This window comes from Argopecten irradians, chromosome 4 (assembly GCF_041381155.1).
Source record: "Argopecten irradians isolate NY chromosome 4, Ai_NY, whole genome shotgun sequence".
Taxonomy (NCBI): Eukaryota; Metazoa; Mollusca; class Bivalvia; order Pectinida; family Pectinidae; genus Argopecten; species Argopecten irradians.
In genome coordinates, this window is record NC_091137.1 from 5,468,692 (window position 1) to 5,481,261 (window position 12,570).

At 39.5% G+C, this 12,570-nt stretch overlaps 1 protein-coding gene across 2 annotated transcripts; it reads left to right on the top strand.

The window, feature by feature from the left end:
• The first annotated feature begins 3,870 nt into the window (after window positions 1–3,870).
• LOC138320431 (arylsulfatase B-like) lies at window positions 3,871–11,930 on the top strand. Of its 2 annotated transcripts, none has more exons than XM_069263390.1 (8): window positions 3,871–4,000; window positions 6,018–6,204; window positions 6,547–6,722; window positions 7,333–7,444; window positions 7,688–7,783; window positions 8,098–8,341; window positions 9,314–9,465; window positions 10,090–11,930. In XM_069263390.1, exons 1-8 carry the CDS (start codon window positions 3,941–3,943, stop codon window positions 10,386–10,388), a joined length of 1,326 nt encoding a protein of 441 aa, XP_069119491.1. In that variant the 5' UTR covers window positions 3,871–3,940; the 3' UTR covers window positions 10,389–11,930. The 2 variants fall into 2 exon arrangements, with proteins under 2 accessions (XP_069119491.1, XP_069119490.1); XM_069263389.1 differs by lacking the exon at window positions 3,871–4,000 and adding an exon at window positions 4,094–5,090.
• The last annotated feature ends 640 nt before the right edge of the window (window positions 11,931–12,570 follow it).

Here is a 12,570-nt window from a genome sequence, read left to right on the forward strand (position 1 = left end):
TTAATGATCACACCTTGGGGGCTGACGGGGGCCATGGAAAAGGGGGAGAGGTTAATGATCACACCTTGGGGCTGACGGGGCCATGGAAAAGGGGGAGAGGTTAATGATCACACCTTGGGGGCTGACGGGGGCCATGGAAAAGGGGGGAGAGGTTAATGATCACACCTTGGGGGCTGACGGGGGCCATGGAAAAGGGGAGAAGGTTAATGATCACACCTTGGGGGCTGACGGGGGCCATGGAAAAGGGGGAGAGGTTAATGATCACACCTTGGGGGCTGACGGGGCCATGGAAAAGGGGGAGAGGTTAATGATCACACCTTGGGGGCTGACGGGGGCCATGGAAAAGGGGGAGAGGTTAATGATCACACCTTGGGGGCTGACGGGGGCCATGGAAAAGGGGGAGAGGTTAATGATCACACCTTGGGGGCTGACGGGGGCCATGGAAAAGGGGGAGAGGTTAATGATCACACCTTGGGGGCTGAGGGGGCCATGGAAAAGGGGGAGAGGTTAATGATCACACCTTGGGGGCTGACGGGGGCCATGGAAAAGGGGGAGAGGTTAATGATCACACCTTGGGGGCTGACGGGGGCCATGGAAAAGGGGGAGAGGTTAATGATCACACCTTGGGGGCTGACGGGGGCCATGGAAAAGGGGGAGAGGTTAATGATCACACCTTGGGGGCTGACGGGGGCCATGGAAAAGGGGGAGAGGTTAATGATCACACCTTGGGGGCTGACGGGGGCCATGGAAAAGGGGGAGAGGTTAATGATCACACCTTGGGGCTGACGGGGGCCATGGAAAAGGGGGAGAGGTTAATGATCACACCTTGGGGGCTGACGGGGGCCATGGAAAAGGGGAGAAGTTAATGATCACACCTTGGGGGCTGACGGGGGCCATGGAAAAGGGGGAGAAGTTAATGATCACACCTTGGGGGCTGACGGGGGCCATGGAAAAGGGGGAGAGGTTAATGATCACACCTTGGGGGCTGACGGGGGCCATGGAAAAGGGGGAGAGGTTAATGATCACACCTTGGGGGCTGACATGGGGGCCATGAAAAGGGGGGGAGAGGTTAATGATCACACCTTGGGGGCTGACGGGGGCCATGGAAAAGGGGGAGAGGTTAATGATCACACCTTGGGGGCTGACGGGGGCCATGGAAAAGGGGGAGAGGTTAATGATCACACCTTTGGGGGCTGACGGGGGCCATGGAAAAGGGGGAGAGGTTAATGATCACACCTTGGGGGCTGACGGGGGCCATGGAAAAGGGGGAGAGGTTAATGATCACACCTTGGGGGCTGACGGGGGCCATGGAAAAGGGGGAGAGGTTAATGATCACACCTTGGGGGCTGACGGGGGCCATGGAAAAGGGGGAGAGGTTAATGATCACACCTTGGGGGCTGACGGGGGCCATGGAAAAGGGGGAGAGGTTAATGATCACACCTTGGGGGCTGACGGGGGCCATGGAAAAGGGGGAGAGGTTAATGATCACACCTTGGGGGCTGACGGGGGCCATGGAAAAGGGGGAGAAGTTAATGATCACACCTTGGGGGCTGATGGGGCCATGGAAAAGGGGGAGAGGTTAATGATCACACCTTGGGGGCTGACGGGGGCCATGGAAAAGGGGAGAGGTTAATGATCACACCTTGGGGGCTGAGGGGGCCATGGAAAAGGGGGAGAGGTTAATGATCACACCTTGGGGGCTGAGGGGGCCATGGAAAAGGGGGAGAGGTTAATGATCACACCTTGGGGGCTGACGGGGGCCATGGAAAAGGGGGAGAGGTTAATGATCACACCTTGGGGCTGACGGGGGCCATGGAGAAAAGGGGGAGAGGTTAATGATCACACCTTGGGGGCTGACGGGGGCCATGGAAAAGGGGGAGAGGTTAATGATCACACCTTGGGGGCTGACGGGGGCCATGGAAAAGGGGAGAGGTTAATGATCACACCTTGGGGGCTGACGGGGGCCATGGAAAAGGGGGAAGTTAATGATCACACCTTGGGGGCTGATGGGGGCCATGGAAAAGGGGGAGAGGTTAATGATCACACCTTGGGGGCTGACGGGGGCCATGGAAAAGGGGGAGAAGTTAATGATCACACCTTGGGGGCTGACGGGGGCCATGGAAAAGGGGGAGAGGTTAATGATCACACCTTGGGGGCTGACGGGGGCCATGGAAAAGGGGGAGAGGTTAATGATCACACCTTGGGGGCTGACGGGGGCCATGGAAAAGGGGGAGAGGTTAATGATCACACCTTGGGGGCTGAGGGGGCCATGGAAAAGGGGGAGAAGTTAATGATCACACCTTGGGGGCTGACGGGGGCCATGGAAAAGGGGGAGAGGTTAATGATCACATCTTGGGGGACTGACGGGGGCCATGGAAAAGGGGAGAAGTTAATGATCACACCTTGGGGGCTGATGGGGGCCATGGAAAAGGGGGAGAGGTTAATGATCACACCTTGGGGGCTGACGGGGGCCATGGAAAAGGGGGAGAGGTTAATTATCACACCTTGGGGGCTGATGGGGGCCATGGAAAAGGGGGAGAGGTTAATGATCACACCTTGGGGGCTGACGGGGGCCATGGAACAGGGGAAAGGTTAATGATCACATATTGGGGGCTTACGGGGCCATTGAAAAGGGGGAGAGGTTAATGATCACATTTTGGGGGCTGACGGGGGCCATGGAAGAGGGTAAATTATCACACATTGGTTGGTAAAATGATATATACATTTAAGTACACAAGAGTTTGTGGCTTTGGCTGTCTTTCCGATTGATAAGCTTAGGAGAACATCACAAAGTAGACAGTTTGAATGTGAGTGTATAATTTCATGGTTCTCATCTTCCGTGAGCATGTAGTGGCTAATGAATGTCTATGAAATGAATGATTGACAGCTTTATCTGCCATTACATTGTAATAATTATTCTTAGGTTGTTAAGTATCTTTTTAGATTGGTGCTGAACAATTATAATGTTAAATATATAATTTGCTTTCAGATACAAATTGTATATTCGTATCGATCACAATGCATAAACTTATAGTTAATATTTGATGTTTCATATGTACAGGCCTAGGACCCAAAATAATGGTTTCCATAATTATCATCTACATATTGTTTTGTGTGACCGTTGTAATTAGTAGAAATGGACGGCTTAATGAACATACATATATTCTACTGAAGGTAATAATTAGTTAAATGGTGACATGGGTAACTTAATGCCTTTTACATTCCAATGAAATATTGCTAATTATCTCGCCCTTTAATGAAAAGCAAATCTTTATTATATGACTTTCAAATGCAAAATATCAGACAACAAAGCATAGTCAGAAGAAACAATGTTGTAATAATATACCAAAATGTATAACTAAATCATCTGGCTTGGTTATCGCCACATCCATCCAATTATGTATATTTGATGTATGGTTCATTATTGTTTGACTTCTGTTATAACCAATAAATGCAGGTCATGTTTACTGAAAGACAGAATTTCATGGTTTTATAGGCATAGTGATTCCAGCGGATCAAAGTCTCAGACCACAATGATTACTTGTCTCAGACCACAATGATTACTTGTTTGTTTTATTTAAATTAAAACGGTTTCGTTACATGATTGTTTATCAATGTGTTTATTTGGCGTAGATTCCTAGAGGACTGTATTTGTATACTGTCACCATAAACATCTTGTGTATATTGTGATATCCTCGTGTACATGTACATGTGTTGATGTCGGTACTGTAGTAAATAAAGCTGACGCTTAGGTACTTATTTCCTACACTACATACATGAATAACTAAATCTTAAATTAAACGTGCTATGAAGTTTACTTCCCGGCTTCACTTTGCTTTAGGGGCCATTCAAAATATGGATCTATTTGATATGTTTTCTTGTCGGAGTAACTTGACTTGTAACACATGCCGTTTATGCACGTGACAATACAAAGCTCGTGATGATGACTGTACGCCATTGTATGTGTCTTTACAACTCTTTATTCATACCACCTACATGTGTAAGTAGTTCATATTCATCACATGGATTGCTCGCACTTAAATTTTCTGTCAATGTTTTCATATTCGTTATTTTCTTTCCAGTTCAAATAATCAAGTTTTTTTTTAAATACTGTAACTGTGTAGAAGCATTTGTTATTTTGTTCTGGTTGTAGTTAAATCACAAATTCTGTTCTTACATTTGTACATCATTAAACTCGTTATCTCATAGCCATAGGCCAACTACGAATATGCTAACCATGGATATTTCTGACTCTGAATATTTGGAGAGCTCCATTCAACAAATATGCTAACCAAGGATATTTCTGACCGTGAATATTTGGAGAGCTCCATTCAACAAATATGCTAACCAAGGATATTTCTGACCGTGAATATTTGGAGAGCTCCATTCAACAAATATGCTAACCATGGATATTTCTGAGCGTGGGATGTTTTGAGAGCTCCATTCCACGAATAAAAATACAAAAGTATATTGATAAACAGTTGTATAAGATAGTAAAACACGGATGGCAGTCGTTGTTGTAAAATCTTTTTCTTAACATAAAATCTCCATATGGAAGCAGTACAGGATGACCCTGATATTCTAGTTTTATAAACTATGTTAGCTAACTAAGTTGATAGACAACCAAGACAACATGCGATACCATGTATTCGAGCTTCGTTGTTTACCTGTAGTATTTGATCAATTTCTGGGTACACATACACATTGCATTGCAGTGATCCGCGTCACCTGTCACTCCGTGTGCTGATTCGCTAACTCGTTTTTTTAATTTCATTATAAGAGGTAGGTTGTTCTGTAGACATTGAATGTCCTTACGTACCGTGGTGTACCATTCACAAATTATGTTGGGACTTACCACATGGGCTGTGGTTGGACTCGTGTGCTTTGTGAAGATTGCTGAAACAAAGAAGCCTCACATTTTATTTGTACTGGCTGATGATTATGGGTGGAATGACATCGGTTATCACGGATCTGAAATCCGGACACCGAACTTGGACAAGTTGTCCGGAGAGGGAGTCAGACTAGAAAATTACTATGTACAACCCATATGTTCACCAACAAGGAGTCAACTTATGTCTGGCAGATACCAGGTAATGACAGGCGGTGGAAATATATCACACTGTCTATTTCAGTCATTCTGTGTGACGTTTACCTGTTTACTTGAACAAGCGATCCGTGACACCCAACAAGCTCCATGTGACACTATTTATGCATTGTTCGTGTAAAATAGTCAGCACATGTGTAAAGTTAACATACGAGTACACATTTACTGTGGTCACATGTTTCATTTCCTTACAAAACATTCTAAATCATTTATGTTATATCTTACCAAACAATTATGTGACAAAATGTGTAATTTGGTATATATTTGGTGACATTGATATAGATAATTCACGTATATCATACACGTAAACCGGAACTATTGTTAATGTGCATTATATATAGATTAGATAAGTTAATATAGTCATAGGGTAAAATTATTTAAAAAGTGATTACGTGGATTGGCTATTGTGCTTAGAAACGATTTTTGTCATTATACATTGTTTTCATTCTTTTTATCCTGATAATTTGAGTAAACATTATATTATGAATATGTATTTCTGTTAAATATAGCCTGAATCGTGACAATCAGAAAAATAGACATACACACACTTTTTATCCCAAACATCGTCTGGGAGGAAATAATACCTTTGTGTTTGTTTCTGTTTTGATAAACTGTGGTACTCTATGTGTGCGCTTATTGTGCCGTCAAAGTTCAAGGTTCTACTTTATTTTATCTACTATACGAAAAGGAATGTCTAAGCAATGAATGTAAATATGCATTGAGATATTGACATATATCTTACTCAGATCTTTGTAATTACATTGCTAACTGGCATGGTCGTAGGTAATTAGCTGATGATATAGTGTACCCAGATCTGTGTAATGCTACCATTGAATTGTTGTCCATTCGACACAAACTTTTTCTTCTGTCTTTTTTTTTATAAAATCAAAGTTTGCTTTCACTCTTGGAGTAGATCCACACTGGTTTACAGCACGGTGTAATATGGGCGCCCCAGCCTAACGCCTTGCCAAGGGACAGTCCTACACTACCAGACAAGCTGAAGGAGGCTGGGTACGCTACACACCTCGTGGGCAAATGGCATCTAGGCTTTTACAAGGAGGAATATCTTCCGTACAACAGGGGATTCGATTCAACCTTTGGTGAATATTTTTTTCAAAGTAATATTTACCGTTATGTATTGCTTTATTACTAAGAACACTATGCAACAAGTTATGATATATTTTGTTATTATCAGAGCTCTTTGCTACTTCTACCATTAATTTGTATATCACATATATACTAGATGCAATATTTCAAACATGTAGTAGAATAGCTACATTGTCTTTGAGGATAAGATGATTCGTTAAGAAATTATACCCATAACACGATAATAATCATTAATGTAGCCTTGGCCTAGGCAGCTGACATATTTCAGCTTATACACTAACACTAGAGGGCGATATAGTTACAAAGACAGTAGGTGTTATTTTAATCATTTCCAGGGTATCTGGCAGGGCGTGAGGAATACTACAACCAATCCCGATGTATTGGGGGAGGTATTTGTGGGACGGATTTCTGGGAAGATTTGAAACCAGCTGGACCAATCCCAAACGAGTACTCTACAGAGATGTACAGCAAGCGTGCAATAGACATTGTTAACAGGCACAACAATTCCAAGGTAAGGGTGTCATAAACATACAGAAAATAACAAAATATGATTTGACTTTAATACGCAATACCCTGAAAAAACCTTGTTCAAAGTCTATCCTTTTGCAGTTTACATAAATAACGTATCATTGTTTAATAGCGTCGATGACATATACACATCATTTATACAGTTAATGCCTTTCTGGACCTTTAGCTTTATAACTTTCTTGGATGATGAAATATTCACCACTGTAAAAGACGAGGCGCTGATTTCTCTACAACTGAAGTCAAAGGCAGAGTTTAAGTCACTTTACTCTGTAACTCTGTTCTTTATTTAAATTTGTTTTGACTTTTGCTTGACTTACAAATATTATGTTACTATTGTGTCATAAGTTACATAAGGAAATGACATAAGCTCTGGTGGCTGTTTTTGTTTCGAGAAGTCAGAGCCACTTGAACATGCTATGTAGTTATCCACTCTTCTCATTTACTTTCACCCATTCTGATTATTCTAACCCTATTACAAGCTACAAATATAACTGGACTTTTTCTAAATTATTGTTTTATATGATTGGTGTAGGTTTAATGTTTTAACTTACAATCGATGTACATTTTATATAGATACATTATATGTTTTCCAGCCGATGTTTATGTACCTTGCATTACAAGCTGTGCATGAACCATTAGAAGTTCCAGAAAGGTACAAGGAACAATATACAAATATCAAAAATGGCGCAAGGCGAACTTACGCAGGTCTGTATTATTGTGCCACGAAATATAAATTGAGAGCCGAATGTACTACAATTTATTTCGGCGATCACGTCATGTCGTTTATTAAAATATTTATAAAGTAACATTGTGATGAACTGTCACAAAAGTAATTTTATTCGAAATTTTGTATTTTCTATACACGGTAACTGTTGATGAAGGGCTATTTTTGTATTTGATTTTCTCCTAGGCAGATTTGATATACAAGATATAACACTATTGGTCCAGGTATGGTAGCAGCCATGGACGAGGCGATAGGGAACATCACAGCAGCATTCCAGGCCAACGGCATGTGGGACGATACCGTCATGGTCTTTTCTACAGGTTGGTCGTGTGGGACTTCATCTGGTATTCTCTAATGATTGATAAATTATAAATACCTACATTTTGATACAACAACATGATGTTTTGATAATATATAACGTCGTTCTCTCTGAACAAAATCACGTCATTCTCACAAATATACTAAATTATAGTGTACACATTAAAACTCGCAAGTGAGACTAGATCTCTAGTCAATAAGCAGATAGGTAACACGATTTATCACTAAATTGAACACGCAAAGTAAATCACTGTAATTCACGTGTTGCTTTTTAACTTTTAAAGAAATATTACACTAATGATAACATTTCTTTCAGATAACGGTGGGGCGATATGGGCAGGAGGAAACAATGCGCCTCTGAGAGGTTGTAAGGCTACTCTATGGGAGGGAGGGGTTCACGGAGTAGGATTTGTGCATGGGAAAGCGCTACAGAAAAAAGGAACTGTATCCAATGAACTTCTACACGTCACAGATTGGTATCCCACATTGGTGGGACTAGCTGGTGGCTCGCTTAATGGAACTAAACCACTCGATGGCTTTGATCAATGGAAAACTATAAGGTATAAAGTCACACAGAAACCTAGCACGAATTTCTAACCAAAAGTATTTATATAAGTATATTATAGTATCAAGGACATGAACTCTGCGGTAGAGAAAAAACCGGCACATTTTTAATTCATGATATTTTGACGCATATCTTAACTTAAAGAGAAATAATTTATCTTTTCAATGAGTGTTTGATGAACAAAATTGGCTAAGTTTTGACCAAGTTATGGATTGATGAACCGGGAAATATACGACAAATAGGCTACATGTAGGTATCCGCTCTAAATGTCGTTTCTCCCTTAATGGGTAACTCAATAACCAAGTCAAAATCACTAAATCTACGCCTGGGGTCAATACCTAGCCAATTTTGTTCATCAAACACTCATTGGAAAGATAACTTATTATATATTATGTTAAGCATTATGTAAATTATGTATTATTACGCTGGTCAGCGAAATCGAGAAGGGTTCCGAAGAAATTTAACTCACTTACTTTGTAGCTCACTTACTTTAACCCTTACCGCCTTGTCAAATTTCTTCGGAACCTTCTCGATTTCGCTGACCAGCGTAACAATACATATTTTACTACATTCTTAACATAATATATAAAATCGAAAAGCGCTCCGAAGAAAAAGATGAACATGACGGTTCCGCTTAAAGTAAGTGAGTACCGTAATGTTTAAATTTGTTGATCAAGCACTCATTGGAAAGATAAAGTATTTTTCTTTAAGGTAAGATATATGTCACTGGTATATAAAGCCCGTAATTAAAAATTCCTGGTTTAAAGATATATGTCGGTTCTTCTTTACCTTGATACTATAATATACATATGTAAATACTTTTGGTCAGAAATTCGTGTCAGGTCCCTGTGTGAAGTTAGTGTCTAATATGTTGATACAAAATGAAAGACCCATATTTAATATTTAGGTGAAATTACTGATCGCCGACAAATGAAATACACATTCTTTATTATAACTATGTTTTCAGTGAGGGAGCCGTGAGCCCGAGAGAAGTATTACTACACAACATTGACCCTCTCTTTGAGCCTGTTGGTGATACACTTGAAGGAAGTCCTTTTGACAATCGCTACAGGGCTGCCCTCAGGTGGGGAAATTGGAAGCTTATTACAGGGAACCCAGGTATTAATCTGAACAGATATTATTATCACTACTTTGTATACTTATTTTGTTTTATTTCTTAACGAATGTTTGAAAATAATTTCGGATGATATTATCAATCCGCATCACAGTATTTTTTTCCTTACTCGTGAATCGTCCGTCGCACTGTACCTGTCAGTAAAGCTAATCGATTCAAATTTTTCTGGTCTTGTCTGGAGGGAACGATCAGGCTAAATTGATATTGACTTAAATTGAGATGGAAGGAAGAATTAGATAGAATACAACTTTACAACCTGGTCATTTTGTTCACTTGATTACTATATTTATTTGAATACTTGAGTTTTAATATTCTAAGATTTTTTTCTTCATAATGCTATCATTAATGTTTCATTAGATTACACTTATAGTTTTAACTTAATTCAGTTAATTTAATGCATATTGATAATACTTTTAAAAACCCAAAAGTGTTTCTCAAGATGTTTCCGCAAGCGTGCTAAAACGTACATTATCGACTGTCTTTAATCTTAACGATAGAGCATATTTCATTTTAAAATTTGAATATCAATTGCACACTTTGTAAATTACAGATATATAGTGTGTCGAGTGAGTTATGTATCAATGCAATGCTTTGTTAAATCACTGTAGGAGCTGGAAGGTGGATACCGGAACCCAAATCAGAGGACACCCACATTGGAGTTGATACTGTTGACACGACTAAAGGTATTGATAGTGTTAACACGACTAAGAACCTATGGCTGTTTGATATCTCCATGGACCCGGTGGAGAAGGAGGACTTATCTGATAGATACCCTGAAATTGTGATGAAAATGTTGACTGAGTTACAGAAGCTGAATGAGACGTCAGTACCTTGCCACTATCCTCCCGCGGACCCAAACTCTGCCCCCGCATTCCATGGAGGGTGGTGGGGTCCATGGGTACAGTAAATGACATTTTATGACATCCATTGATTATGAATATAGAGTTATTGAGGCTTTCATGTTTAGAAATGATCGAATGAAAATATTCCATAACTGTATATTTACACTTGCTAGGCTTGGTCACTATACGCTAATACTAGCCGATTTTGTTTACCGTAACTGCATGGTAACATTGAACTTTGAACTTATGAAACGTATGAAAATGTTCTGTGCAAGGTAAAAGGACTACTTATTTAAAGAAACAAATGGCTTTGTTTACATTTTGACGCAACATTATGTGTATATTGTTGTTTTTCATCGAATTTTGGAAAAATGTAAACAATATATACATGTTTTATATTTATATATGATTCAAACAATTTTTAAATTAACAATTGTATAAAGAAACGGAAAAATATCATGACCGGGGCGACGTGCTTTCATTTATGTTAAAAATGATTGGTGTCAAATGTAAACATTACCTCTGTGCCTATGTTCGTCCTACGATCGAGTCTTTGGGGTGGACGGTCGTGAGACCCTCTGATAGAGGTCAGGTATAAACATAATCTCTTGTCTTTGTTCTTTGAGAATTTAATCATGTGTATTATAAAACATGCACCGCTAATAATCCACGTGTTGACAGTTACGCGTCACCACAAATACATTGTATCCATCGAACACAAGTGAATTTGTTTCATCTATCGATGGCGATATGGATCTAAGCGTAGATTATATAATCACATGGCTCCCAAGGATGTAATATCGTCAAGTCAGACGACATCTCAAACACATTGAGCTACTTGAAAATCGGTGTTTTGACAACTTCGGCCAACTCAAGTGTGTAAGCGTGCGTCAGCTTCGCCTCGCTGCACAATAACGGTCACCGAGTTCACATATGTGGCCGTGTACAAATTCTTTATGTTGTTACGCTATATATTAACTTTTAGCTAAATTGAATATATATTTAAAGTTCTGATCTGATTAAATGAAATTATCTCTGAAATTGACTTTGTTTGTCATGTTTATTTTACAATAAAATATTGAACTTTTTGTCGTCACGGATGAATAATTCTACCTTATGTGAAGAGTCATCATTCGCTGTTCAATTGAATAAGCTCCTCCCACTTTTGACCGACTTTTATTGAATAATTACGTCACATTCACATGACGATTTTATTGCATAAAATATAAATAAAAAAGTCATGTGAGTGTAAATATAGGGATTGGATTTCGCTTTTATGTTAACCATGCTTGTATGGAGCAATTCCTCTAAGAATATATTCAATAACGCGCCCCATAGAATATATTCTTAGAGGAATCTAGTTTTATTTGTTTATTTGAGTGATTACGTCGTACTTAACTAACATCGTGAAAGTTAAGGAATGTATCAATATTAAGTATTTATTGTTATTAAATTTAAATCTAGATGTACTTAAAACATGATCGTTGCTTCTATCACATAATCCGCCTGATATCCAGTGATATCGCTCATGTGATGAGTATTTCTGAACATGTCACTAATGTAATATGACCTGGAGCGATTTTCATCGGCTAGAAATTCATTATGACGTCAGACAAAAACAATAAAATGACGTCAGGAAAAATGACGTGACGGCAGGATTACGAGGACGGCGGGACTAAATGGCGGCCTCTGTTGGATTTTCGGAATATATTTTGACTCGACATTTTTGTTATATAGATATTTGTAGATATGTGATCAAAAGTATCTTAAATTTGTGTTTATATCATATGAGATATTTTGAAACTCGTCTCGAAGTTTTAATGTTTGCTCGCAAAAATTAAAAAAAAAAACCTTCTTGGACTCGTTTCATAAAATCTCAAATGAAATGAACACTCATGTAAGATCCTATATTTATGTGCTGTTTTTCATTTTAATCTCTGTCATGAAATTATATAGCATAGCAAAAAAAATGACATACTATATCATTGCAAGGTACCAACTCCTAATCTGACATAGAATGCAGCATCAACGTTAAACGAAATAATGTTCTATCAAATAACTAGAAGTTTTGGTATGTTACTTAAGATAATAGGAACAATATTAGGTTGTAAAATATCTCGAAAAAGAGTTTGACGGAAATTTTAAGCACAGCTACACTAATGAGGTACTAAATATGAATTAACCCATTTTTACGTTGTGTTTGGAATGAATACCCATTGAGGTGTTTAATTGTTGATTTTCTTCGGT

What these genes read in the sequence shown, in the direction of transcription:
- LOC138320431 (XM_069263389.1), top strand. Translation starts at nt 4,806, where the DNA reads ATGTCCTTACGTACCGTGGTGTACCATTCACAAATTATGTTGGGACTT. An exon ending in TTATGTCTGGCAGATACCAG is followed by an intron (nt 5,091 to 6,017) that starts GTAATGACAGGC and finishes CTCTTGGAGTAG; the next exon opens with ATCCACACTGGTTTACAGCA. An exon ending in GGGATTCGATTCAACCTTTG is followed by an intron (nt 6,205 to 6,546) that starts GTGAATATTTTT and finishes AATCATTTCCAG; the next exon opens with GGTATCTGGCAGGGCGTGAG.